We start from the raw sequence: 27,622 nt of genomic DNA on the forward strand, positions 1-27,622 counted from the left end.
CTTTCCACCTCTCTTAAATTTTCATTCTTTTTTTTTGTTAGTAAGATGTTTTCTTTGACATCATGCATGGACGTAGGCAGCATAAGGCCAAAGAACATTAATATTTTTCATCCTATATATATAGTGTGTGTGTGTTTTTTAAAATTGTATTTTCCATTTCTATTTTTTGTAAACCTACTATAATTAACTACACTAATTACAAATAAACTGGTAACAAAATTTCCATTACTTTTCCTCATATTTTTTTCCCATTATTTTAGTATGTTCAGTGCAGTTCTAAGACAATTTATGACATGAAACTGATTTTTAGTATTAACTGGAGGTTAGAACTCATTGAACCAACACTATAACAAAATGTATTTTCAATGACGAAAATTAGTGAGGAAATATTTTTTGTCGCTAAAAATACAGCTTTAGTGACGAAATATGCATTTTGTCACTAATAATGAAAAAAATTATAACATTTAGTGATGAAAAATAATTTTCGTCACTATTGTGATCTGAAAAATGGGCACCAGTGGAGGGAAACTTTGGCGCGAGTAAATTAATCTATAGTGACGAAATATTTCGTCACTGTAAGTATTGCTGTGGATAGTATTAGTGACGAAAATCTTTTTGTCGCTATAAGAAAGAATTAGCGACGAAAAATATTCGTCACTAAAAATAATAATAGTTTTACACTTAATGTTTTTAGTAACGAAATCACAATTCGTCACTAAAAGTATTCTTTAGCGACGAAATATAAATTTCGTCCCTAAAAACCTTAACAAAGCTGGGTTCGTTAGTGACAAAACTGACATTCGTCACTAAAAACTTAAAAACCTGATGCCTTTTACTTCACTTCCCTTTCATTTTATAACATCTTTCTTTTATTTCAGCTCCCAAAATCCTCCCAAATACACCAACGCCAAACCCAGTCCTATTCCCATCGCACCGATCTCGACGATTCACAGTTGCCGATGACGCATTCATGACGATTCTCGGCGAATCTTGACGATTCACAGCCGATGATGACGCATTCACAACGATTCTCGGCGAATCTCGACGATTCCCAGTCGACGATTCCTATTCGCGACGATTCCCAGTATCCGATTCCCATTCACAACAATTCTCAGCTCCCACCATCGCCTTTTCGAACCCATTCTCGGCGATTCTCAACGATTCAAACCCATTCGTCGCCGATCCAAACCCCTTCGTCTCCGATCTCAACCCATTCGCAACGGTTTTGAAGTTTTGGACCCATTTGTTGCCGATTCGGAAATATTTTTCAGCTCCCACCGTCACCGATTGGAACCCATTCGTCGTCGATTAGGAACCTTTGCGACGAAGTCTTCGCGATGATCCGGACCATTCGCGACGAAGTCTTCGCGATGATCCGGACCATTCGCGACGATTCGGTAAGGATTTTTTTTTTGGTTTTCATTTTCTTCGGAAAAAGTTGTGTGCGATGAAAGAAGAACGACGACACCGTTTCACTTTCTCAATAGTTATCCACAGGAAATTTGGTTCTTGTATGATTGAGTTTGTTGTTTGGTATTTGGTGCATATTATTAGGTGGGAAGATGGGATTGGAGAGGTTGGCTGCATTAATGAAGTAGACATTTTTTTTTTTGGGTTTAGTTTGCAAAAATTTTGTTGGGTTTCTATTTGATTTTGATTTGTTTAGGGGTTTGTGAGTAACACTTTCTGGATGGGTTTGTTTTGGTCTCAGTCAATGACCGACTTTTGAGTTTTAAGTGCTGATGATAGTGAGAGAGTGAATTATTGAAATTGTAAGGCTGGCTCTCTGTATTTTGAATTATTGAAAAGTGAAAGGTGTGTGGTAATTAAAAGGTTCATAAAAAGTGGTAAATATGTCCTATTGGTGTTCTTTCACTTTTTAAGGTTTTTTTTTTTTAAAAAAAAGTCCATGAATTATTGGAGAGATAAATAGAGGTGGTGTTAATGCTGAAAGGTTGTGTTGAATGTAGGGTTGGTAAATATTTGTAAAATTTTGACAGTATTTGAGTTGGGTAATTGTAAGTGTTGTAGGGAATTGGGAAACACTTAACTGCCTTTACTGAATTGAAGGTTATAATATTTTATGAATAAAATACTATTCATCACTTTTCTGATTGGTGTAAGCACTATGTGTATTACATGTGTAAGCTATGAGTTTGTGTAGTAATTTATGAGAGGATTATTTTCAAGACTGGAGTACTTATAAATTGAACTTTTCTTTTGCAGGCTAAATACACATTGTTTGCAATGACTTTGGATTTTTTTCTGAAAGTTGTAAGCCTAGCTTGAGCAAAGTAAGTAAATTTTAGTTGAAAACCTTATAAAACTCTATACTTGTGATGTTGGAAATTGGAATTGTGGTGGTATGTTGTGTTGGAGCAAGCGGGTGGCTTGCATGGTGTTATAAAGTGGGTTAAACCAATATTGGGAGTGTTTTTCATTTCTTGCAAATGTAAATGAGTATTGTTGATTAGATGTGATGACTAATATTTTATTTAATTTAAATACTTGTAAAACTCTATACTTGTGATGTTGGAAATTGGTTTTGTAGTGGGTTATTGTATTGGAGTAAGCGGGTGGCTTGCATGGTGTTATAAGGTGGTTTAAATAAATATTAGGAGTGTTTTTCAATTCTTGTAAATGTTAATGAATATTGTTGATTAGATGTGATGAATAGTATTATTTTTCATTTCAATACTTGTAAAACTCTATACTTGTGATGTTCGAAATTGATTTTGTGGTGGTATGTTGTGTTGGAGCAAGCAGGTGGCTTGCATGATGTTATAAGGTGGCTTAAACTAATATTGAGAGTGTTTTTCATTTCTTGCAAATATTAATGAGTATTATTGATTAGATATGATGAATATTATTTTATTTGATTTAAATACTTGTAAAACTCTATACTTGTGATGTTTGTGATTGGTTTTGTGATAGTATGTTGTGTTGGAACAAGCGAGTGGCTTGCATGGTGTTATAAGATGGGTTAAACTAATATTGAGAGTGTTTTTCATTTCTTACAAATGTGAATGAGTATTGTTGATTAAATGTGATAAATAGTATTTTATTTGATTTCAATACTTGTGCATTCATGATAGAACTTTATCTAAGTAGCTTATAGACTTAGATGTTAGAATACATTATGCATGAGTTGTTCTTATTTTATTAAAGTAGCATTTACCTTATTGTAGTCAAACATGGATAAAAGTTGGAAACCATAGATTAAAAGTAGCATTTACCTTGCAAGACCAAACAGATATTTTTAAACTACAAACTTCATTAATAGAGACTACAGAGGTTTGAAAGCATGGTATATATGAAACCATAGATTAATAGATATCTTTAATCTTCCTCTTCATCCTTTCTTTTCCTTGCTTTTGTTAACATATCTCCCAACAAGCAATCGGCAAAAGAAGTTTCTAATATAATACATATCCCCCAAAGCCTCCTCCTGCTGTTTTTTGCTTTTATATTAATACCAATACATAAAAAACTCTATCTTCTTTCTAAAGACCCCCGGTAGAGGGCTAAGCTTCATATTTTAGATCTTAAGCCTTTCTTCTTAATTTGCAGTGAAACTTCTCTAGATGGTAGAGAAGAGCTGTTTGTTTGTACCCGACTTGTGCAAAACTCTGCCAGCAACATCATAGAATGCAATATCAACACCAGCTTGAGTAATTTGCACTGACATGAAACCTTGTCCATCGTAATAGAACTTCATTTCCTTTGGATTCCACCAATCAATATCACCCTTCCATGCCTTTGACCCACCACCACTTGTTAAGAATTGAAGTGCACTGCATCAAAAAATATGGTTCAATTTTATGATTTTCTCCATTTCAAAAATTTAAGTTTCGGATTATCATTATTACTCATATTTACCTGTCAGGACTACTTATGTGTTCCAAGCAATGGTCGTGTCCATTAATGTAAAAGTCGACATTGTTTGCCTGAAGATTTAAAACAGTATTGAGTAGAAGCATTCATTTACTTCGAAAATAATTTACATGGGACTTTTTTTTTTTTTAGATCATTTGGTAAACGTTTTGAATTACCTGAAGGATTGGAAGAAGTTGAGCCACAAGCTCTACAGTGTTACCATGAGTCCCAGCACTTCTGATTGTATGATGACCGACCACGATCTTCCACTTTGCTGTCGACTCTTTCAATGCCAAATCCAATTCCTAAAATGGATGATTCACTATAAATTTAGATCACTATCTAAATTTGTTTATAATGTACATTATAAACAAATGGTAGTGCATAGATAAATTTTGGTTTTTCAACTTTGTGGTTTTTGTTTTTTGTGTTATAATGTTTCCAAGTCCTTTTCTCACTAAATTTCTCATTATTTAGTAAAAAAAAAAAAGAGAAGAGGAAGCTTATTTATGTGTTGAGAATTTTTTTTTTTTTTTTTAATTTTTTTATAACACATGAGCATATAATTAAATGATTTACCTTTAGGAGATTTGAAAGGTATTGGTCTCGAGGTAATACGCCTCTCCAGTCATAGACATCATCCTTTGGGCTCGTGAAGTACTTATCCGAAAAAGGAGTTGTATCTACGAAGAAAAATTCTACAATTTCTGCCAAAAAATAGAAAAGTAATTCAAATTATAAAAAAATCTACTGAATTTTCTAAAATTTTAAATAGTCATATCTTCCCAAGTTGCTTTTATAAAATAAAAAAAAAATTAAAAAAAGGAAAAGCTGTAAAGTGGAGTTGTATTACCTGCATCCACGATAAAAGATCTCAAGCAAAGCCATCTGCTGTCCAATTTCCTGAGGATAGGACTGAGTTGTGCCAAAACATCCCCCCTATAGTCATGATTGCCCAAAACTGCAACATAATAATACAAAGAAGTTAAAAAATGTTTCACTTTTTATTTTATTATAATGTTATTAATATTACTTGTATTTTTTTCCTGAAAAATTACATTTTAAACTTAAAAAAAAAAGACATAATATTTTAAACTTTCTAGTGTAGTAACATAGTAATTAAATTAAATTTAAAAATAACAAATTAAATCATAAAATTTTCAAAAATTATAAATTGAAACATATAGTTTCATAAATAACAAATTAAATCATGAGATATTAAAAAGTAATGAATTAAAGCTCGACCATTTAAAAGTTTATTTGTCACTTTTTGAAACCATACTATTTATTTTGTTCAATAGATCTAAAATTATAATATTTTTTTATAATTGTTAAGTTGACAAGTTATAATTATCAGATAATAAAGTAATATTAATAATGGATTCAAATGAGAATAAATAATAACTTGACAACCCATTTGTTATAAAATTTGTTGTGAAATATATTATGTATGTTGTAGCATTGCTCTAATTTGTTTTTTTTTTTTTTTATTATGAAAAACTAAATTCCTTTTTGAGACCAGAAAAACTAATTTGTTTCTATTGAAAGTAGATGATTTAATTTGTTATCCCTAAAACTACATAGTTTAATTTGTTGCACACCAAAATTATAGGGTGTAAAACTAAAATATAATATTTGCACTATATTTAAATAGAATGTTTTGTAGAATTATACCAGTGTACCACTGCTTTTGCAAGCTAGGTGCTGTATAGATGTTGGAAAATGACTCATCAAATGCTGGATCATCAACTCCCGTCAGCCCATCCTCATAAAAATTATCTCCAGTGGATATCACAAAATCAATGTCCAACTTGTCTCCAATTATTCCCATCTGGATATTATTCAACAAAATCACATATAATTAATTTATTAGGTAAGGAAAAAAAAAAAAGAATAAAAAGATTCTTGTTTAATATCCTCTAACTTAAAGCAATGAAATTACTATATAATTTTCTTAATGGGATTGAGTTACAGATAAGATATAAAATGTTGTGAATATTTGAATAGAAGACCATCCAATTATCTATGATTTTAGCTATTGCTTGATAAATAAACAAAAGAAAATTGTGCAAAGTTTGAAACGTGAAAGGAAAACCCATGTCGATATTTCAATGGGCGGAGACCTGTCTAGTTGTCCTCGAACGTTACCAAGAGTTTTAATTTATCGAGTTAGGCTCGGTCTCATATATGCTTGTTGTCAGAAATTGATTGGTTTTATAATTTGGGCCTTTACACCCCAAATTATTTCTTTTTAATTATTTAACTTAATAAGGAGGAGAGGATAAAGATTATATTATAACCAACGTCAGAATGAGTGGAGCCTTAACACTTAAAAATAAAATAAAATAAAATAATAACCTCTGAAAAAGTTAAAAGTAGTAATAGTAAAAAGGGCCCCGAGGGCACTGTTTGATGGAAGTTTCATATTAATAACGTGAATAAGTTTGTCTTATAGTCATAATGTAGGTAAGGGGGAACTCCTTACATGCTTCTCTGGCTCCATAAGGTACAATACAAACAACATGACTTTTGGATTGAGAGAGCATAAGGAATCTATGTGGAATTATTCCCATACATAGCAAACAAATTTAAAAAAAAAAAAAAAGATAAGAGGGGAATAATGAACAAAAAAAAAAAGATTCTGATGTTGATGTGATGAGCTATCATGGTGTTCGAAATCTTACAGCATTGGATGTAAGATTTTTTAGGCTTTATTTTTAAGCTCTACCTTATTTGTTGAGAGTTGAGACTTTTAAACTTAGACAACAGCACATAAGATAAAATAAAATAGAGTTGAGTCTTGTCCAGAAGGTTAAGAACCAGTAGATGATGGTTAGCCAAAAAAAAAAAAACCTAGTAGATGATGGGCCAAATTAAATTTGCTTCCACAACTCACTGGCTAAGGTTCCATTGTTAAGCAATTGAGATTGGTTAACTGGCGTATCTCATTTTATACGTCTTATTTATAAGCATTAGGTGGAGGATGAGGTTTTTGGTTTTAACTTTTAAACTTACCATGATTATAATTCTATACCAAAACAAAAAGTATTTTAGTTCGACTAGTTAGAAGAGATTTGAGATTCAGATTGTCTGCTTAATCCTTTCGGTGAAGTTGGGTGCTAGGCTCATCTACGTTTTTCATCTATCAAATTATCGGTACATGAAATTTTCAGAATGTTTCATGGACAGTGAGTGGAATAGTTGAGTCCTCATACTAAAAAAATAAAATAAAAAATCCCCCATCCTTCACTTAATATATTAAAAAAAAAAAAAAAAAAAAAAAGTTGTCTTTTAGGCATTTGTTGACTCTAGCAAATTCAAGAGCTAGAGTGTCTTATTTCGATTATTAAATTGATATATTCTGATTATTGGAACAAGTAAACAACATTTTTTTCCCGTTCAAGTACAAAAAATAAGCAAAATAAATAATTGAAACAACAGCAACAAGGAGAAAAAAAAAAGTTAGAATGTTGATGGAGGTATATCAAGATAACGTAAGGTTGGAAAAGAAAACTATATATGTAAGGTAGAAAAAATAGTGACCTGATGAGCAACTTGAGATTGGTTATAACCCCCTCTTCTTCCCCAGTCTCCGACCACCAAAAAGCTAAGAGATCCATCAGCTTTTGTTGACTGTACAAACCGCTGAAACTCAGCTAGGGAGGGAACCAAACACAAGCTCAGTATAGCAGTAAATGTAACACACAAAAGGATAGGTTTCTTAGAAAAGGCAGCCATGGTTTTTGGGGGTAGAAATTGAGATAAAAAGTAGGAAGCTTTATGCTTATGGGAATTACAGAGAGGCAAGCAAGCTTTTTATATGGCTGTAGTGGGGGATGGGGGTGGCAATAATAAAGCAACTGACTAGGGATGAATTATCTGGGGGTGGTGTCAATAACAAGGCACATCATATCATCATAGGAGTTTACTATAAGCCCATTACTCCCTAAAGTTGGAGCCTATATATGCATGACATTTATGAGTAATCATCCACAAATGGACAATAAACTGCGGGGTCCACTAGACAAACCTTGGACCCACAAAACTTCCACACCATGATACCAATCTTTGGAAACTGCCGTTTGTGCATGGTATGTTTTTTTTTTTTTTGGGCAAGTACAGGAGTTTGTGAATAATATTAGATTGCATTTGTTTTAGCATAATTTTTTTTTATGGAAAATATTTTCATTTTAAAAATTTTTAAGGAAAAATTCATTGTTTCTAATAGTTGGTTTGGTTCATATGAAATTTAAAGAAAAAATTCCTAATTTTCTCTTTGTTTCCCACAGAATGCTATCCTTTATCGTAACTGAATTTAACGCAAGTTGATTCTCAAAAAAAAAAACAATTTAACGCAAGTTAACATACTAGTTCATTCACATTGTATAATCTCAAAATATCACAAGCAAAATACCATAAAAAACTGGAAAATTAATTAATTTTTAAATTAAAAATTACGAAAGAGAGAAACTGAAAGATATTAATTTTGAATTTAAAAATAGAGAGAGAGAGAGAGAGAGAGAGAGAGAGCAACGACAACTATGGTTGTGGGGGAGAAGCAACAACAATGATGAGGATTAGAGCACTAACATCAGTTGTGCTATTCCAAATGTCATTTTGACACACTAAAATTTATTTTATTTATTTTATCACATCATTTTACAATGCACCATATAATGTTGGTTTTCACCTCTGTAAAGTTGAATTTATTCAACATTTTTTTGGATTTATTCTATGTCAAATTTGCTTGTAATTCAGTAATTAGATACCTTATATTTAGGTGAGAATCATGTAAGGATTGCGTGTGTGAGAGTGTGAAGAATTCAAGTATGTGTGCAATCAAGAGGATTCGCGAGTGGCTCGCGAGTAGTGACTCGCCAGAAATGCCACATGTGTGAAGTATGTAGGAAGCTGAAGAGTCATAATAGCTGGAACACTATAAAATAAAAAGTACAGTCTGGCCAGTCAGTTATTTCCCGACTGAAACTCACGACTAGTCCCAGTCGCGAGTCAAATCGCCAGAACCTCCTGTTATGCAAAAAAAAAAGACTCTTCACATTACTTCTCATACTATACTATAAATACCCTTATATCCACAAAATGTAGAAAGCTTCCAGAGAGAATTTTGTGAGAGAAATCCTAAAGAAACACAAGATTGACTCATCCACAATCTTATACCTTTGATTCTCAAATACCTCTACTCTCACCCTCTCCATTGACATACCCTTGAGAGGACCTTTAGCCAAATCCTTATCTCACCATACTTATATCAGTGAGAAGATTATTTGGTACTTAGGAAGCAGTTCAAAGAAGACCAATTCATTTAGTTGATGCAATGGGCTTATTGCGGATCCGGTAAGCTAGAAAAAACAAGGTTAGGCTTAACCCTGTTGGAGTAAGAAGCTTAGAGGACTTAGGGGTATCAGGTAGATTAGGCTTGAAGGATCTATTGTTATTCATGTATCCCAACTGATTTTCTAGTGGATCATTTTACCGCTTGGAGGGTGGCAGAGAGGTTTTTGGCCGAGTTCTTCGATTTCCTCTTTGAGAACACGTGTTGGTGTTATCTTGTGTTTGTATCTCTCTAACCCTTACTCTTTACTTTTAATTACTGTTGTGTTGTGATTAAATTATGACTTAGAGTAGTTTACTTGTTTGGGTATAGCTTATACTTATCATTCCGCACATACATTGTTTGAATATAACCCTGTGTTAGTAATTTTGAAATTGAGGGTCTAAACATTCACTAATGCTTTACACACCAAGTAAACTTTCAACCTCTAATACAAATATATATATATATATATATATATATATATATATAATGGAAAAGTAAATTTTTATTTATTTAATGATATCATGTAATAGGAGAATGAGAGTAAATTTTATACAAACCACATTTTCTATCATATCATCTCATTTTTCTTCCTAATCAAACAAATAAGTTTTCCACCCCTTCTATTTTCCACCCTCCCTACCAAACACCATGAAAAAAAAAAACTAAAATTTCTTCTATCCCCCTACTTTTTTTTTTCCTATCTACCCAACAAAACGGATCCTAAAGAATTCACATTAGTTAATTTTGAATTGAAATTTGAATTAGAAAGTCTATTAAAAATGGACAAGACAACTAATGACCCAATTAATGTGAGAATTATGGTTGTCAAAATTGCAATCCAGATCGTAGGACCACACAATTTTATAATCTCACCTCACCAAAATGTTTAGGATCACACTAGGATCATAAAAATAGTAGGATCATACGTAGGATCATATGAGATCCTACCGAAAACATAAAATTTTTTTTATGGGATACATTTTTTATTTTGATGAAACTTTAAGGGTTTTAATTTTTTTCATGTTATGATGGTATGCCTTTTTATTTTTTGTTTTATAAAATTATGTAAAAACTAAGCAAATGTTTTCTAGTTTCTAGTTCACTTGTAATCAAAATGGAGGATGCTTCATCATTTTTAAATGAAGAATTTGATGTTGGCTTTGCCGCCTTTTAAGCTATAATGTTGTTAAATTTGTTTGATCAATATACTAATTTATGTTTTAATATTATTCAAATATTTTTTATATATAATTTTATTAGATATGCTTGTATTTGTATATTGATCGATTGATTTTTTAAAACATGTTATTTAATTATTGCTGAGTGGTATAACTTGAATAGTTGAATGCAAAATTGTATCTTGATGTCTTTTGCAACTCTAGCATACATAGATAATGAAATGGATGATGATGATTAGAAATTTAGGACGGTGGTTATAAGAACCTTAAAATGAGAATAATTAAATGTTCACTTCACCTTAATATTCATCTTACTTTTAGATTTCATATTGTAGTTAGTTAGTTTCCATTTGCTAACTTATTTTGGATTTCAAATTTGGAACTTAGAACTTAGAAAATATTTTCCATTTGTTTTGATAAATATTTTGGTATTTGGTTGCTAATTAAACATTTATTGAACTTTTTAGATACATTGGGTCAAAACTTAAATATATTTGTTTCGTTAGTATAGACTTAGCGATGTTTGACATGCAAATTACATCATATAATGCAAATCTAAGTTTTTTTTATGGGTGAATTTATAATTTACGTGATTATTCAACATACAAAGCCACTATCAATGTGTTTTTTTTGCTTTAAACCTAAATATATGTAGGATCTTACGATTTACGATCTAATTTTACGATTTACGATCCCACTTACCTTCAATGATCCTACGTAAGATCCTGATTTTAACAACCTTACTGACAATCCTTCCTGTGAGACTTTAAGATTTGAATTTGAAATAAGTTGACTGTGAAAGGGAATTAATGGTTACTTGATTGATGAGATGCTTTCTGAAAGGCAAGAGCATAGTATTAATGAAAGCTAAAAATACATATATTCTCAATGTACAAACTAATTTGGGAAGATATTTAAGATTTAATGTAGACATTAATCTAATCAAGTTCATCCTAAATAAAACTTAATCATTAAATGTCAATCTCTTTTGGATGATCATATGCTTAATGTTTGGATGATTCATTTTATGCACTACTCCCTTTATTTGCTTGTATTTTTGTTTTTTGTTTTTTTTTTTCTCCATCTTAGTTAGATTTTAGGGTTAGGGTGAGGGCCTATTTAGTAAAGTCCATTTAAGTATGACTCTGTAATACGAATAAGTGCCAACTAGAGCTAGGCGGTCTTAAGCTTGGATGCCTAACGATCCTAACCTCTTCTTGAGATTGCCCCTATCTCCATACTTAGTCTGGTGTGTAGATCTTCATCATGGATTTATAATTGTTCATGGATCTATAATTAGGTAGATTTCTTTCATGCCTCTATTTAGAGATATTTGCGTACTCTCTGCTCATCATCAATAATGAGCTCAAACCGTAGAAATGGAAATTAAGCGGACTGTGCATCCTAGCTGCATGACAGGGATAACTGTAAGGCACAAAAGGGGATGCGGTCCATGCCAATCGTTGGTGGCTAAACCCTTGGTGTGTTATTTCATTGGTAGTAGCCATTATTTTTTCACATCATACACAAATCACTATGTTCATTTATACTTCTACATTTTCATTGTTGTGATTTGTTGCATTGATTTAACTGACCATGAATTGAAATCATTATTCCCATAATTGATTAATTAATCATCATGGCTAAATTTTGCTAAAATTGTCAATGAGTCTAAACAGTACCTCAAAAATTCCCAAAATTTAAAATCCAATCTTACCAAATTAAACATGAGTAATGTAACAATTCTTAAAGTTATATACATTATAACTTGAATGAATTGTGCTTTCTCGTGATGGCGACTATAATTTTTTTTTTTTTTTGGTTTTAATGTTTTTTTATATAGTGGTATAGTTAAATTTGTCTCAACTAAAATAAAATAATGCAAAATAAGATGGATTTAAAGTGAAAGGAACCTATATAGATCCGCCCATGTATAACAAAAGATGGGAGAAACTTGCCGGGGGATAGATGTCACATGGGAGCTACAAAGACAATGCAAACACCTAAGGATCATGAATTCTCATTTTCAACCCATATCCATAATGGATATGCCAACCGGATTTGAATATTCTTGCCTATCAAAAAACAGTGCCTTAGTGCAAGCACGCTAAGAATAACGCTACGTTTTGTTGGTGGTAAACGTAAAATATGAAAATATGATGTAATACAATAATTTGAATGGAAAATAAGTTATTTATAAAATCATAGATGTGAAGTTCAAATTTTTGTGAGAGGAGCACAGTTAGAATAAACTTCTTCTTTTATTTATATTCTTTTTTATTTAAGAGACTCATATACCTCAACATGATTCATGAGTTGTTAAACTGTCATATAGTCCAATCATTTTACATAAAAAGTGATGAAACATTACTGCAAATGATAGGAAACATGTGTCACAGAAACTTAATATATTAATAGATTTTCTATTAAAACTATTAATATATGTAATTTGACCACTTTTTTAAAAAAAATTCTGGCTTTCAGCCTTCCACATTGCTTCCAATCAGGGAGGAGGCACAATCTTAAGGGCATGGGCCACCCAAAACTTTGGAATCCCTAGTTAATATTATATACAAATAAGGTGGCCCCTACAAATGTAGTGATTGCCACCCCCCAAAAATTTCACCGACAGAATATATGTTTTTACGTTTGAAATCCCACAAACAATGACTGGCTTTGTATTCAATGACTTTGAAATCCCACAAGTCGACCACATCCAAACAAAACAAGGATTTTTCAAAAATCTCTAGTATATCCCTAGCGTGCCTCTTTTTTGTTTTTTTTTTTTTTTTTTTTTCTAAGAATACAAAATTGTTGTACTATTTATTTATTTATTGCATTTTTAGTCTTGAAGTTGAAAACTCTCTCTCTCCCTCATCAATTTTTTTCACAAATTTAATCTTTTTCTCCAAGTTCTATATATTTTTCTCATGTTACATCATCAATTTGTTTTTATTAGTTGATTTTTGCTTTTAGGTTCAGGCTGATAAGTTTTGCCAACATTGATTAGTTTGTAGTAGAAATTTGGGTTGCCATAGTGATAAGGTAGTCTTTTTTTCTTTTTTTTTTTCCTTTTTTTTATGAAAAGAAAATTGTTAGGAAGTTCCATGTGAAAATTGATAATTGATAAATTTTATTTTATGAAAGATTTTTTTTATGGGAGTTGCTAAATGTTTTTTTTACATGTTTATAACAAATTAGACAATATTTGCGTAGTAATTTGAGTTTAGAAATATTATAATATGTTAAATTTATTTATTTTATATATAATATACAATATTACTAATGTATAAATACATAGTTCGGCTCCCAAAGTTTAAAATCCTAATTACGGCCCTAGTTCAAATTCCATTTCAAGTAGTGATATGTTCACAATCCAGCTAAAAAGCAAGAGCTATGATGCGACTGTTTGTAGAGATCAACATTTACATGGCTGAGTAAAGCTGTTTAGACACCTCCCATTTGTGCAGTTCCTTGCCGAAGACATCATAGAACACAACCACAGCTTCTGTCTGAGTCAGTTGCACAGACATGAAGCCTTGACCATCATAGAAGAATTTAACATCATCACTGTTAAGTCTCTTCACATTGACATCACCCCTCCATGCCTTTGAACCTGCTCCACTTGTTAAAAATTGGATGGGACTGCATTTTAATCCCATATATATGTTTTCATTAGCATAAATTTGATCACCCAGATGGCTTATTTTGAAAAGAAATTCTGCAGAGAAGGGTTCTCTATATATTTTACCTGTCAGGAGTACTAATGCGTTCCAAGCAATGGTCGTGACCATTTATGTATAGTTCAACATTATTAGCCTGTGTATTGAGCATAGGAGATGTGAAGGAACGAGATAGAGCATTGTGACATTCAAATCATAATATAGGTATATGTATATATACTTAGCCCTTTGCAAACAGGGTTTATATTCTTTGAGTAATACAAATGACACAATTTATCACAATCTTTTTCATTATTGTTGACACAGTATGTTAAGATTAAAGCAATATCACTTTTACATGGATGTATTACCATCACTATTCTTATTAATACTACTAATCACGACATGTTATCTTGACTGTTAAAAAAAAATTTATGCCTCTAGACTTATTGATTTTGTTTGAAAGATGGTGATATTACCTGAAGTATTGGGAGAAGGTACTTTATGAGCTCCGGTGTATCGCCATGATGCCCAATACTTCTGATTGCATGGTGGCCAATCACAATCTTCCGCTTTGCAATTGACTCCCTTAATGCTGATTCCAAATCCTTGGTAACAAAAATTATGACCATTAAATCATGGTATATGTGATTAAGGTTCTCTTAACAGAATAATTATTCAGACTGTATTATTTACTAGCTTCTTATTCTAAATAGATACCTTAAGAAGATTAGTAATGTAAGTCTTTCGTGGTAATACACCTCGCCAATCATACTTGTGGTCTGTCTCTTTGTAGTAATCGTCCAAAAATGGAGTGGTATCCAGGAAGAAGAATTCCGCAATTTCTAATGAATCAAGGTAGAAGCAAAATGAGAAAGTGTTTTGGTATTGTAGTATTAAATTACAATAAGACTTAAGGACGTAACATTTTTCATAGCGATTGACATAGTTTATTGTAATTGGTACACAATAAAAGTATTATTAGCGTTGGACTAGGTAAAATTAAGTAGCATTACTCTAATCACAACAAGTCATTTCAACCGCTGAGAAAAAATTGCAAAAACTATTAACTTCCAACCTTTGCACATATATAAATACGTGTATGCATGTTGACATATTGACATACCTGTGTTAAGGATAAAAGATCTTTGGCAAAGCCATCGGCTGTCAATCTTCTGCAAGACAGGGCTTAACTGTGCTTCTACATTGCCCCTATAGTCATGATTTCCTAGAACTGCACAAAAAACTAGCATTTGAGAGAGAGAGAGAGTGATCCTTATTTTAGAGGGGATTACTAGTACTTACCACTATACCACTGTTTCTGAAGACTCTTGGCAGTATAAATTTTAGAAAAGGACTCCTCAAATGCAGGATCATTGACACCCTCTAATCCATCGTCATAGAAATTGTCTCCAGTGGATATGACAAAGTCTATGTCTAATTTCTCTCCGATCCTTCCCATCTACATTGCGTAACTTAATAGTGTGTTTAGAGAAAACCCGTTTTAAAAAGAAAAAGATAATACTAATAAAGCAAAAGTGGCATTACTGGTATGGTAATATTTTTTTGTGCAATACTTGTTGCACACAAGTTGTTATACACACCTCATTTTTTAACTGTGATTTTGAACCAATCACGAAAGTTTCAATTAAAAAAAGCGGTATGTGCAAAACTGTGTGACAGTTTGTGTATCATAAACACAACCCATTCCCCCCCTCCCCCCACCCACTTATATAGGGTCTTGCAACTAATTAGCAATTAATTATGATATGGTTGAGCACTTGAGCATCCAAATTTCCCATATCACCTTACGTTTTGATGGCATGATAATGTAATTAACGGTTGTACGTATATATATTTCCTTAAAATATGAATAAAAAAGAGTAAACTGTCATTGTACAAAATGCTTTTTTTTTTTCAATGTTTTCTGAAACATGTTGCATACAATAAGATAGGCATGCCTTCTAGTATATAAATAGGTCCTCTTCATTAGCTTCTCAAAAAAAAAAAAAAAAAAAAGGTCCTCTTCATTACATTAATAAAGTAACAATAACAATTATACAGCGGATCTTTAAAAAAAAAACAATCATACAAGATTTGGAACACTGGTCGTTCACATATAATGAGGTTATACATTTGCATCACTTTCCTATATATGTCATTCTAATTATAGTACATCTTTTAGAGTGACAAATTTTCTAATTTTTCCATATTATTTGACACTATAATTCCTAATAAATGCATACAAAGTTACAAACTCAAAGCCAAGGAATGGAGGGTTCATGACCCTTCTTGTAATTTATCCTTGATATCGAATTGACCAAATTTCCTGTCTTTCCTATATGATCCTCGTTTAATTACCGTACTTATGGAATTCCTTGTGGCTTGTAGAGCTTTCAGGAAGTTTGATCATGAAACTACCTTCTCTTCCATTAAGAAACGTGAAATGAAAATTTTGGTGCTTCTAAACACTTTTATTTTATTCATTTTGATATCATTATAATTTTTATTACTTGCTCTATGCTAAAGAAGCACAGAGACTTTAAAACCTTGGGTGTGTCCGAATCGGACGCGTGTTTGTATCCAACATGCCAATGGCACTCCATGGCTGTCCACATTGTATTTGTGTGTCTATATATATATAGTTTCTTTGATTTGAGATATGTTTTTAAATTTTTTATAATTATTATTTATTTTGAAAACTTAGTAACTTACCAATAAAATATGCATATAATTGTTGTATCTTATCACGCTGTGCCTTAGCTTTTTTATAAATTATGTGATTTTTTTAAGGATTTCAAGCTACATATAGATTAACAAACTATTAATCAAGACAAATACACAAAATCATTATCTTATAATACATTAAAATACAATTATTTACCAACAAAGGCAAAAGACATAAAATACCATTGGTTTTTATTTTGTTTTTTGATAAATTTTTTATGTTTACACGAATTTGGGCACTGAGCTAAGTTGGGTTGATGATTTTGGAGGGGATTGGGCCAAGCTCCGTAAGGTGCCTAAATATAAATTTTTTTTAGGCTTAAAATATACTTTTTTTTTTTTTTTCTTAAGACTAGGGGCCCGGCCCCTTTGGGCCCGCTGCTTCTTAGGCTCTATGCATGTATGAGAGAGAGAGAGAGAGAGAGAGAGAGAGAGAGAGAGAAGTAATTGGAAGCAAAATAATGAAGAAGAATAAAGGTTTTTGGACCTGAAGAGCAACTTCAGATTGGTTGTAAAACCCTCTTCTGCCCCAATCTCCAACCACCAAAAAGCTTAGTCGCCCGTCGGCTTTTGCCGGGTGTTCAAACCTTTGAAGATCTGCAAAACTGGGTAGCACCAAAGAAATGCATAACATAGCAGCTGTCAAATGAAGGCACTGAGCTTTGGTGGCCATGGTTACAACCATGGCATTCCTTGGGAGAAGGGGTTAAGAGACAATCAAACAAAGGTTTCAAATGGGGGAGAGAGAGAGAAGAAGAAAACAGTACTTAAAAACTAAAGGCAACAACTCAAGGAAATTTTTTTTTTTTTTTAACTTTTTTATATTGTAAATTGTAATCAATGAGGCCTTGTGTGATTGTATTTATACATGCTAGTATTGCAATGCTATTATCACCAAAATTAAGGGATAACTTTTTTCTGTCACCTTTGGGAATATGCTAACTGGTACTCCCCGTTTCAAGGGACTAACTATGTTTAGGTAGCAAAGGGTGGATAATCTATGAGACAGAAACTGGAATATTCTTCTTCATGTAATTGCTGCCTCCCATATCATTATCTCTATTATACTCACACCTTCTTGGGTTAACGACTTAACGTAGAGCTAATTTTGACAGACCAACTTAATTATATCTCTCAATGAATGACATAAATAGTTTTTTTAACAAATGTTCGTTCAATTTCAAGCCAAAGTTTTAGAAGGCCAATGATGGGTTAATATCATTTAAAGAAGCAACGGAGAGAAAAAATTTAAAAAAAATAAATAAAAATCGGATGTAAATTAAATTTGCTCTTTCTTCGTTTTTCCACATTTGGGTTAAAAAATTGGGATTGCTTAACCATGGCATGTTAAAAATTAAACCTTAGGTAAGTAAGCTAGAAAATGGCTTGTTCAATTGGTGAACAAGTATTTGCTTTTAATGAATCAAGCTCGCCCACTATCTGCTTAGTTTGATTAACAGAATTATAATTTATAAGTACTTTCCATTATCCTTTATATATTTATCCTATTTGTGCCAAGGATTATTGAAACTCAGCTCTGCATTCCCACGCTATCCTCACAAAGGATTTCTCATATTTGAGACGTTCAGGCAGTATATTTTCATCACAAATCAAACTTCTACACATACAGCTGTCATATGAATGCCCAAAAGAACCAATCCAATCCAATCCAACACATAACTGTACAAAACAGCTGAGTTAACATCAACATCAGAACAAATGCAACATTCAAGATATTTTGCTTCTCATGCCATGTTTTCTGATATAATTACAACCATAAAGCAGACACTTCACGCGACAGAAACGAACACCACGCATTTGGATCATTCTTGACAATGACTGACTTGACTTCCAGGTTCACAAACTACCAAACAAATTGTACTTAAGAAATGGATAGTACATACTTCATATCCTACTTCACACGAACCTGAGAGTGATATCCAGTCTAATGGCTGGGGCTTAGAAGAGCAAGAAGAAAAGCCCTGTAATGGCCTGATGTCTCTGAGTGAACAGCATCATTCAAAGTCTTTCCATATTTCTTCTGGTACTCTGCCTTTATATACTGCATATCAATCTCAGCCCTTGTTACAACTATCCTTATCAGTGTAGTGTCATTTGTTCCCAAACCCTTCATTGCTTTGTGTAAAACCTACAAATTTTTATGAATGTTTACATTTCAATTTGAAGTAAACCATGTCACAACTGACACACATGAAATTCAGAGTTACAAACTGCCAAAATTTATTCCAGATTCCATCACACCAAAAGAGAATATAAAAATGGAATTCAACAAATCAAATAATTTTCATTATTTACAGAATGAGCATAATTTAATTTATAATCAGGGTGTAGTTCCAGCCAACCCCAAACAATTTGGGATAAGGCTTTGTTGTTCTTGTGGTTATAATTAGTGTGAGGTTCCATGATTCTCTAAAGTCAACAATCGTGAGAGGGCAAACGAACATCCGTAGATGACATAGCATCTCCTCCAAGTATATTAAAAGTATACAATTTTTATGTCCAATGAAATCTCAGAGCAAAAATATGTGGAATTAGAAGAAAAGGAAAAGCATCCAACTCTTCTTTTCCATCAAACTTCAGGAAATTGTGGGTCAAAACATTTGTCCAGAAAAATGTTAAATTGATACCTTTGCGAAGTACTTTCCTGGATTGTGAGCACATCGTAAGATAGTCAGAAGGGCAAACTCAAAGTTCCCAGAGGTTTCCTTTTTAACTGCCTGCAATAAGTCAAGGATGCATGAGCAGGGAAGCAAAGATTTTGTAGGGAAGATGGCTCAACACTGCCCTATAGACATACCTTTTGTAATGAGTTTCCATAAAAATTATGGTAAGCAGAATCAATTGCAGCCAATTGTGCCCTGCTTCTTCCACTGAAAATTTGTATGAAAGTGTTCTCATCAGTTCCCAATTTCTTCTCCCCAGCTTTGAAGAGAGCTTTTGCATCCTTCTCCACCATCAATTTATCAACTTCCGGGCCTTCATAGCGTGGTGTTCTTATATATGCAAGCAGTAACTATACAAAAATGATATAAATCATGACACTAATTATTTAAATGCTTAAAAAAAATCCAGAAGAGGATATCAATTTGGATTTATATTTGGGAGAGAAGGGGAGGGGCTCTGCTGGTGGTGGCAGATGTAAATTTACTATGAATGGGCAAAACTACTCAACAAATGCCAATATTGCCTGCACTAGAACATCTTTGAACCTGAGTCACCAACATAGTGGAAGACCTTTGTGAGGTGATAAAAGGTGGGCAATAAGCAGTGAGACTCCTCCAACATTGGGTCAGTGGCAATATGACCCATCATGATTTCAATTTAAACTAACACTGAACTAAGAAAAATTAACCCCACACTGATAAAGGTGGCAAAAAGAAAAAGTCATTAAATTGACAAAATTAGACATGAGGTGAATGGTAGAAGAAATTTTACCATTTTTTGTAGATTGAAAGCATGAGAGATCAATTTGCAATCAACTTAAAGTTGTAGGGTTCTCATTGCATTTTACCCTTCAAAAAAATGAAACTGTATTTCTGATTTGTTCAACTGTTTCTTTCCTTTCTACACAAACTTTGTGGACATTCCTAAAACTTTAAATGCATTGTTGTTACATCTATGTTCTACAATATCAACAAAAATGAAAGATATATAGTTCCAAAGCACTTCCTTTCCTACATACTTCATGTTACCATAGATTTTCATTACATCCTTACTGAGAATATATACAAGGGTCATTCTACTATACACACTTTTTTCTTTTTTGCATGTATTATGCTACATAATTTTAACCGTTGATCCACTATTATAAAATATATATTAAATTATGTAATATCCTAAATGGTACATATAGAAATTAGAATTCTCCTTTACAAGAATTTATTACAGGTTGGTGCCTTCATTCACATTTTCATTCTTCCAAGAAAGAGTGACTTCATGCCACCAATTTATTCCATAACCAATGCATCCTTTTCCCAAATTTTACATGAATAGGTAGTAGAATGTCAAACACTTCTAGACCACCCATATATTGTCCATAAGTCTATTTTTTTCTTTAATGGTTTATACTATTTATTAATCCTCATCTCTCAAACACATCGTCAAAAAACTATGACCATACATCAGCAATCTACAGGAGCAGATTCTCCATCACAAAAGGCTCTGTCAATTTTTTTTTGATAGTCAAGAATAATTTATTTAAAAGAGGCTACTACATGAAAAAAGACATGAAATAGCCTAAATTAATAATTACAATAAAAAAATTATCTACATATGAAATCTTGAACAGAATTACTCTCTGTAGACTTGAAGCAAACGACCACTCATAAACAGAACTAATGAAAGATGGTAGAAATTGAGTGGACGTGCATTCCACATCTTCAAAAGTATGTTGATTTATTTCCCACCATATACTCCAAAGCACACATAAGGGAACAAGGTTCCAAATAGCTGACAAACGATTAGGTCCCCCAATCTGTCATCCACATAATAAATCAAGAACCTTCTCCGGTACTACCCACTGAATCCCAAACATCCTAAAAACATAACACCATAAGTCAAAAGCCATACTGCAATGTATCATGTATCAAAAGGTGGTCCATAGTCTCCCATTGCATCGACAATACAACACAAACTCATACTTAACATCAGTAGAAGAAATAATTTAAAGGACTTGATAATATCTCAAGCGCTCAAGAGCAAGTGCATGAGTTCAATTCTTATGAGCAACAACTACACGCAGAAATTCTCAAGATCAATATCCATTATCCAATTCTCCCTGTCTGGCGTACAGCCTGTATAGGACTCTAATTTGGCAGAATTAACACTCCATAATGCCTTGTTTTATTAAGCAGTCCTCCTCTAGATGAACTGGCATGATATAATTTGGAAGTAGTAAACATTTTTGCATCCATCACACACACACATATCAGAAAAGAATTTTCACCCATCACATGTGTAAAGATCAACCTCTTAGTAATACAACTAATTTAAACACAAAACTTTCTATCAACATGCTATTTTCATTAAAAATTTTGAACAATGCCTCAAAGGAGATTGTAATGTTATATATCTGGATAATAGAGAACTTAGAAGATACTAATATCAACAAGGTAAAAGTACAAAGACCAAATTAAACTAAATAACTATTGAGTTAGAGACTAGAAAGTTAAGCAACTTAATAACAACATAAGCACTGAAGCACACACATGCAGAGAGAGAGAGAAACAGAGTGGATGACCTTTTTGAGATCTCCAGAGGCTTGATATTCAATGTCATGCTCAAGGTAAGTACCAAATGTTGAAAAATAAATTTGTTTAAATTGTTGAATTTGGGACGGAGTACGGGAACATATTACTTCAGTAGCAGCTTTAAGATCAACAATATCACCACTTAATGCCTGCCTCACTATCGTAGCATCCCGTGCTGCTGGATCATGCATCCAGAGTGAAACTGCTTTCTGACATAAACCAATAAAACAAAAATATCTAAATGAGGTTCACAAGAGAGAGAGATCCACCAATTACTAGTGCATAGTAAAATAATAGACAAAAGTAGAAATGATAAGGATTACAACTTTTCACAAACGTGGGAATGAAATCACAAAAAAAAAAATCTTTCACATACCTTGACATTGTTACTTAGCTCTGAAGACAAGCGTTTGTTAAGTTCTTGAGAATACATGGCTCTATATTCTTGTTGAATAAGAGCACGCTGGGTTGCATCCCGATGGGCAAGAATATTGATAATTGCTTCAGTATCACAGCCAAATCCTGTAAATGAAGATAGATAAATACGTTGATTGAAACTATAAATAAATAAAGACCATAACTTTCAGAACCCAATTTCATATAGATTATATTTCTCACTAACTATCATGAAAGTATCAGACTTGAAATGAAATAAGATTATCTATAAATGGAACAGCAATGTATAGATATATGTAAAGGTTAATTAATGAATTGATGCTTAGTGTTATAAATTTCGTTCCAATCCGGTCTTAAGCCCGGAAAAAGGAGGGATCATAAAATTTAGTCACTCTATTATGCTTCATTGTCGAAGAAGTAAAGTTGACAAACGGGCAAGATGAAAACATTTTCAAGCATCTATTTCAATCCACCACACATAATTTCATTTCAATTCATTGAAAAAATAGCATATTGCCACAATCATAACATAACAGAAATCAACAAATAGTTAGAATACACTTGCTTTTCAAATAGGACAATGAACTGGAAAGGTAAAGATGATACAAATAAAATACATATGATTGTCAAGGACCCGAGTTTCAGGCAAAGCTTCGGTCCAATGCTCCAGTGTACTAGACCGGACACAATGCAGATAAGTGGCCAATTTTGAACACATTTTCAAATCGTGTGAGATGGATTAATTTATAAACAAGGGATGGCTCTATGGCCTAATTGGAATATATTTTAACCCCTTATTTGTGGAAATATTGTATACATGACATGAACTCATAATCCAATCATATAAAGAAAGTAATCAGAAGCAACTGTGTTTCTTGTAATTCTTTTTTATGTGTTGTTTTCTACTTCTGCCAAGCATTTTACACTTTTAAATCCTCTCCTCACATCATAAAATGAATGCTCTCCAATTATTTTGTTAATAGATAGATCATGTGTGTTCAATTTCAAAAAATTAAAAGGGGAAACAGCAAACATTCACTTTCTAAATTTGATACCCTCAAAAGTCATTTTGCACTCCAAAGTTCCAGTTTTGAGTCACAGATCAAACCAAAAAAACTAGGCCTTTCGAATCTTCTTCGAAATGGGCTTTCTTCTTTTTTTTTCCACGTCATTTTCACTTCCCATACATTTAAATTTTTTTTTTCTTTTTTAAAGTTCTCATCTAAACAGGAAAATATTTGTGAAAAAAAAAGAGAGAACCCAAAAACAGAGTTTGGGTATGCTTGCTTGGTACCCAAAAAATAAAAAAATAAAAAGTACCTTTGAAAGCACGGTAGAGGTGCATAGCATCATCACGAGGCGAAGTGAGCACCGGAGGTATAGTCACCGTAGACATTCTTCTTCTTTGTTCTCTCAAAGAGATCGAGAAACTCTTGTCCTTTAGCAGCGGCAGTAGTCTTGTTTTGCCAATAAATGCACAACTGACAAGTGAACAACCTTGCACCAAGTCAAGATAAAAAGTCATCAACCTTGTGCTTTGTATTTATTGTTTATTTGATTTTTAAACGGTAAAGCATAAAAATTATTTATTTATTTTCTCGATTTTATCGACGGTTTTTTTTTTTCAAATTTCATTTTTTTGTCACTTTTTTTAATTACAATTTTTTTCAATTTTCAAATTTTTTTTTTGTTGCTTTTGGTATATTTTAACGTATTTCTAATAAAAAGATAAATAAGCTGATTTTTTTTTTTTTGGAGAATAAATAAGCTGATTTTAAACCCACATTAAGTTTTAAGTTTTTACTTACACTCAATTAAAGTCTAAATTGTTTCTCAAAAAAAAAAAATAAAAGATATTAAAGTAACAATTAAATTTATGCGATTTTTTTAACAAAAAGCAAACATTTATACATTACTCAAAGCAAACCAAAGCTAAGAAAAATGAATTTTGAATTTTTCATATTCATTTTCTTACTCTAAACAAAGCTTTCTCTTTTTATCTTCTTTATATAATAATTATCAAATTAAGTTAGGAACAAGTTCTAGGTGAAACATAGTTTAGAATAATGAAAATGAATAACAAAGATGGACACATGCTTCAAATTAAAATAATTTCATAAATTTAGGATTTTAATTGACATAACTGACTAGATACAAAATACGATTTAAACTCTAGATATTTTTATGTAATTTCCGCTAGATTAAATTACTGGTTTCACTTATAGAGTTTTGGCTTCTTTTCATTTAGGTCCTTTAAGTTTAAGATCTTTTGTTTTGGTCCACCAAGTTTGACTTCATTTAAAAAAAATGATACTTCCATTTATATGAGTAATCTGGCCGTTAAGAGAGAGAGAGAGAGAGAGTGACCTTTTTGAAAATAAACTCAAACTCCATGGGCCAAAATGAAACACCTTAAACTTAAAAGATCTATATGAAAGAGAGGAAAAAATTGAACAAAAATACAAAAAAGATATTTACAATTTTGTAATTTGACATCCTTTATTATTATTATTTTCCATAATCACCATTTACACTCATGGTTTCTTATAGCAGAGACCATATTCAATGTTAAATAGTTTATTCAATGAGAAGAAATTTTATAATTTTATAATATATAAATTGGGTTGATTGAGACCCATCCTAAATTCTAATATTAAATTAGTGCTAGTCAGGAAGGATGCATGTGAGACCACTATATCATATTTATCTTATTTCAAATATGAAAAAAAATAAAAATAAAAAATCATGTTATTAGTTTGAGAGACTACGACCTCAGCCCATTTTTAAGTTCTCGTTATTTAGGGCAAACTCATGTGAATGAGTGAGACTATGTTATTACCTCTCAAAATAATAATTCAACAGATGTTATTGTTTCTCCTAAATTGAGGGTTTTACATTTGGAGTCACCACTAAGATGGCAAGGTACTTTGTGTGTGTGTGTGCGTGTTTAATAAAGTCAAAATTTCAAAAAAGAATACATACATTAACCTTGAATTTAGACACGTGTAATAATTGATTGTAATGTTTTTCTTTTTGACTAACTTTACATTTTGAACCTTTATGTTTGGGATAGTTTTCATTTTGATCCTTACACTTAAAAACTTTCAATTTTGTCTTTTGTGTTTGATGTTGACCTCCACCCAAATATGTTAACCTCACTTTTATTAAATGTCGCATAAGCTCAAAATTGCTTAGGCTATGTTTAGCAATATGTAAAATAGTTTGCGAGTGTTATAAAAATGAAAATATTTTCAACTGTTTGTTTGCGTTCTAGAAAATACATGTTTGGTATTGCATGTAAATCCTATTTCCCAATTTAAAATATTTTCCAAAAAAGTTGTCAAAAACTATGCCTACAATACAATTGAGTATCTCACCATACCTATATATATCACATATGCACAACACAAGATAGTATATAAAAGTTCAACGGTAAAACACAATAATTCCACAACCAAATACAAAAAATGCCAAAATCCACAATTTTTTAAATGAAAAAATACATAAATTCTAGTACAATAACTGTGGGAGGGGAGGACTTAAAAAAGGGGAATATTACCAACTAGGTTCGGACCGAGGAAGCAATTGGGCCTGACTACTCGTTATCTCAAGCCTAGCGCAATAAGAACAATCCAGATAGTAAGATCAAGGAAGTTAACCCACCCGAGGAACCCGAGGAGCGTACACTCCTTAGGAGACTTTAGATGACCTACCAAGGCCACATGATTGAAGACTAAGGAAGGAAGTAGAGACGTGCAAGCAATGCAAGGAGGAAGCTTCCAGATAAAGCACCCATCATCTCCACATTTAATGTACTGTACCAACTCAGCCAGCCGCATTAATGGCAAAATGATCCCTGAATAGTGTCTTAACACCCTACATGCTACTCTACCACCAGCAACAAAGCAATGATGAGACAAGTATCTAAGGAAGGATCAATGACTCTCCAACTGGAAGGCAAGGATGCAATCCCAATAGCTATATATAGTAGGAATGATCCTCCTAAAAAGGGATCAGAAAAACTGAGAGAAAAGAAAGGGACAGAGGAATTAGGAATTGTGTAAACAAAAGACTTGTTATCATAAGAAAAATTGTTCCTCGGATAGCCTAAGGAGAAAGCTTGAATAATACTCCTTGTTCTTTCTTTCTACTAATCTCTTCTTAAACTATTGACTCATATATTTCTTTTTCTTTAAATTCATCAATTGAGGCTACTAAGGCTCGAAGGGTTGACCTTAACAACCCACCTTTACAAATAAATTGCATTGGGCTTACATTTCAGCCCATTCCTATTTTTGATTTGGGCCTGGTTTCCTGTGTTGCCTCCTATAATAACAAATAAAAAAAAAATCAAAAGTACAAAATGGAAATGAACAGTATATAATTCCAATACAAGAACAAATAATTACTAAATCAAAAGTAAAGAGAGGTTGTGGGTTTTGAGGGAGAAAGAAGGAGAAAGATGGAGGAAGAGGGAGGAAGATATGGAAGAGAGATTGTTTGGGAGGAAGAGGATCTGTTTAGCCTTGGTTGGTTAGACTTTGTGTTTGTTGATAATAGTCTGTGTTTATTTATAGAAGTCTAATTTGCCTCTGATAGAGACAAAACATATAAATACTAAGAAAAACGTCTAAAACTCTAATTCTCACTAATTATGCGATTAGGTGATATAATACCGAAATTTACCAAAAATGGGAAAATTGAGTTTAATGCAGAATCATAAACTACTAACATTAAGCGTCATCCCAAACAAGTGGAACCTTATTCTGACTTTTGAGTGAAAAGTTATTATGGAAAAAATTTACTATAAATGGCAAAATCGCAGTTTTCGAGGGCCTCAATGAGGGAATTCACCATTTTTAGGGGGTACCTTGTGGCAAAGCGATAATTATTGCTCAGAAAGCTATTTCGCTTTAGCTTGCCAAATTTTATGCAATTTTGACTCCAAGGCCTATGATTTTTACTAGTGCCTTTTTACCTTGCACAATGATTTCAGATGCGCATGAGAGTCTAGGAAGGCCATGACGGTCTATTCTACATCAATTTACATTAACTGAAATGTATTTTCAGTTTGACCATATTTTTATGTGCACCCAAACACACTTAAGGGTGTAAAATATTTTCCAAATTTCCTTTTCACCCAAAACAAACACAACCTTAGTTTTTTAAATTTGA

The 27,622-nt window shown here is 32.3% G+C and overlaps 3 protein-coding genes across 3 annotated transcripts; all 3 read right to left on the reverse strand.

The window, feature by feature from the left end:
- Positions 1-3,256: 3,256 nt before the first annotated feature.
- LOC142628076 (purple acid phosphatase 3-like) lies at positions 3,257-7,822 on the reverse strand. The gene is made up of 7 exons (XM_075802039.1): positions 7,420-7,822; positions 5,551-5,707; positions 4,730-4,837; positions 4,456-4,583; positions 4,053-4,181; positions 3,880-3,947; positions 3,257-3,794 (listed from the first exon to the last, which is right to left on the reverse strand). Exons 1-7 carry the CDS (start codon positions 7,612-7,614, stop codon positions 3,581-3,583), a joined length of 999 nt encoding a protein of 332 aa, XP_075658154.1. The 5' UTR covers positions 7,615-7,822; the 3' UTR covers positions 3,257-3,580.
- A 5,900-nt stretch (positions 7,823-13,722) lies between these two features.
- Positions 13,723-17,489, reverse strand: LOC142627981 (purple acid phosphatase 17-like). Its single transcript, XM_075801897.1, has 7 exons — positions 17,269-17,489; positions 15,360-15,516; positions 15,181-15,288; positions 14,775-14,899; positions 14,534-14,662; positions 14,144-14,211; positions 13,723-14,037 (listed from the first exon to the last, which is right to left on the reverse strand). Exons 1-7 carry the CDS (start codon positions 17,464-17,466, stop codon positions 13,818-13,820), a joined length of 1,005 nt encoding a protein of 334 aa, XP_075658012.1. The 5' UTR covers positions 17,467-17,489; the 3' UTR covers positions 13,723-13,817.
- Positions 17,490-18,347: 858 nt separating this feature from the next.
- Positions 18,348-24,008, reverse strand: LOC142627980 (annexin D5-like). The gene is made up of 6 exons (XM_075801896.1): positions 23,768-24,008; positions 22,428-22,573; positions 22,042-22,260; positions 19,600-19,815; positions 19,430-19,519; positions 18,348-18,930 (listed from the first exon to the last, which is right to left on the reverse strand). The coding sequence occupies exons 1-6, from the start codon at positions 23,970-23,972 to the stop codon at positions 18,727-18,729; spliced, it is 1,080 nt and encodes a 359-aa protein (XP_075658011.1). The 5' UTR covers positions 23,973-24,008; the 3' UTR covers positions 18,348-18,726.
- Between the last annotated feature and the right edge of the window lie 3,614 nt (positions 24,009-27,622).

The sequence above is a fragment of the Castanea sativa genome, chromosome 3 (assembly GCF_040712315.1).
Source record: "Castanea sativa cultivar Marrone di Chiusa Pesio chromosome 3, ASM4071231v1".
In the NCBI taxonomy this organism is placed as follows: Eukaryota; Viridiplantae; Streptophyta; class Magnoliopsida; order Fagales; family Fagaceae; genus Castanea; species Castanea sativa.

Excerpts from the sequence above, each read along its gene's own strand:
- LOC142628076 (XM_075802039.1), bottom strand. The coding sequence starts at position 7,614 with ATGGCTGCCTTTTCTAAGAAACCTATCCTTTTGTGTGTTACATTTACT. Across the intron at positions 4,182-4,455 it reads ACCTTTCAAATCTCCTAAAG|GAATTGGATTTGGCATTGAA; the intron begins GTAAATCATTTA and ends CATCCATTTTAG. Across the intron at positions 3,948-4,052 it reads AACTTCTTCCAATCCTTCAG|GCAAACAATGTCGACTTTTA; the intron begins GTAATTCAAAAC and ends TTAAATCTTCAG.
- LOC142627981 (XM_075801897.1), bottom strand. The coding sequence starts at position 17,466 with ATGGTTGTAACCATGGCCACCAAAGCTCAGTGCCTTCATTTGACAGCT. Across the intron at positions 15,289-15,359 it reads TCAGAAACAGTGGTATAGTG|TTCTAGGAAATCATGACTAT; the intron begins GTAAGTACTAGT and ends TTTTTTGTGCAG. Across the intron at positions 14,900-15,180 it reads ATCTTTTATCCTTAACACAG|AAATTGCGGAATTCTTCTTC; the intron begins GTATGTCAATAT and ends TTGATTCATTAG.
- LOC142627980 (XM_075801896.1), bottom strand. The coding sequence starts at position 23,972 with ATGACTTTTTATCTTGACTTGGTGCAAGGTTGTTCACTTGTCAGTTGT. Across the intron at positions 19,816-22,041 it reads CCTCTGGAGATCTCAAAAAG|TTACTGCTTGCATATATAAG; the intron begins GTCATCCACTCT and ends ATTTTTGTATAG. Across the intron at positions 18,931-19,429 it reads CAGGAAAGTACTTCGCAAAG|GTTTTACACAAAGCAATGAA; the intron begins GTATCAATTTAA and ends AAAAATTTGTAG.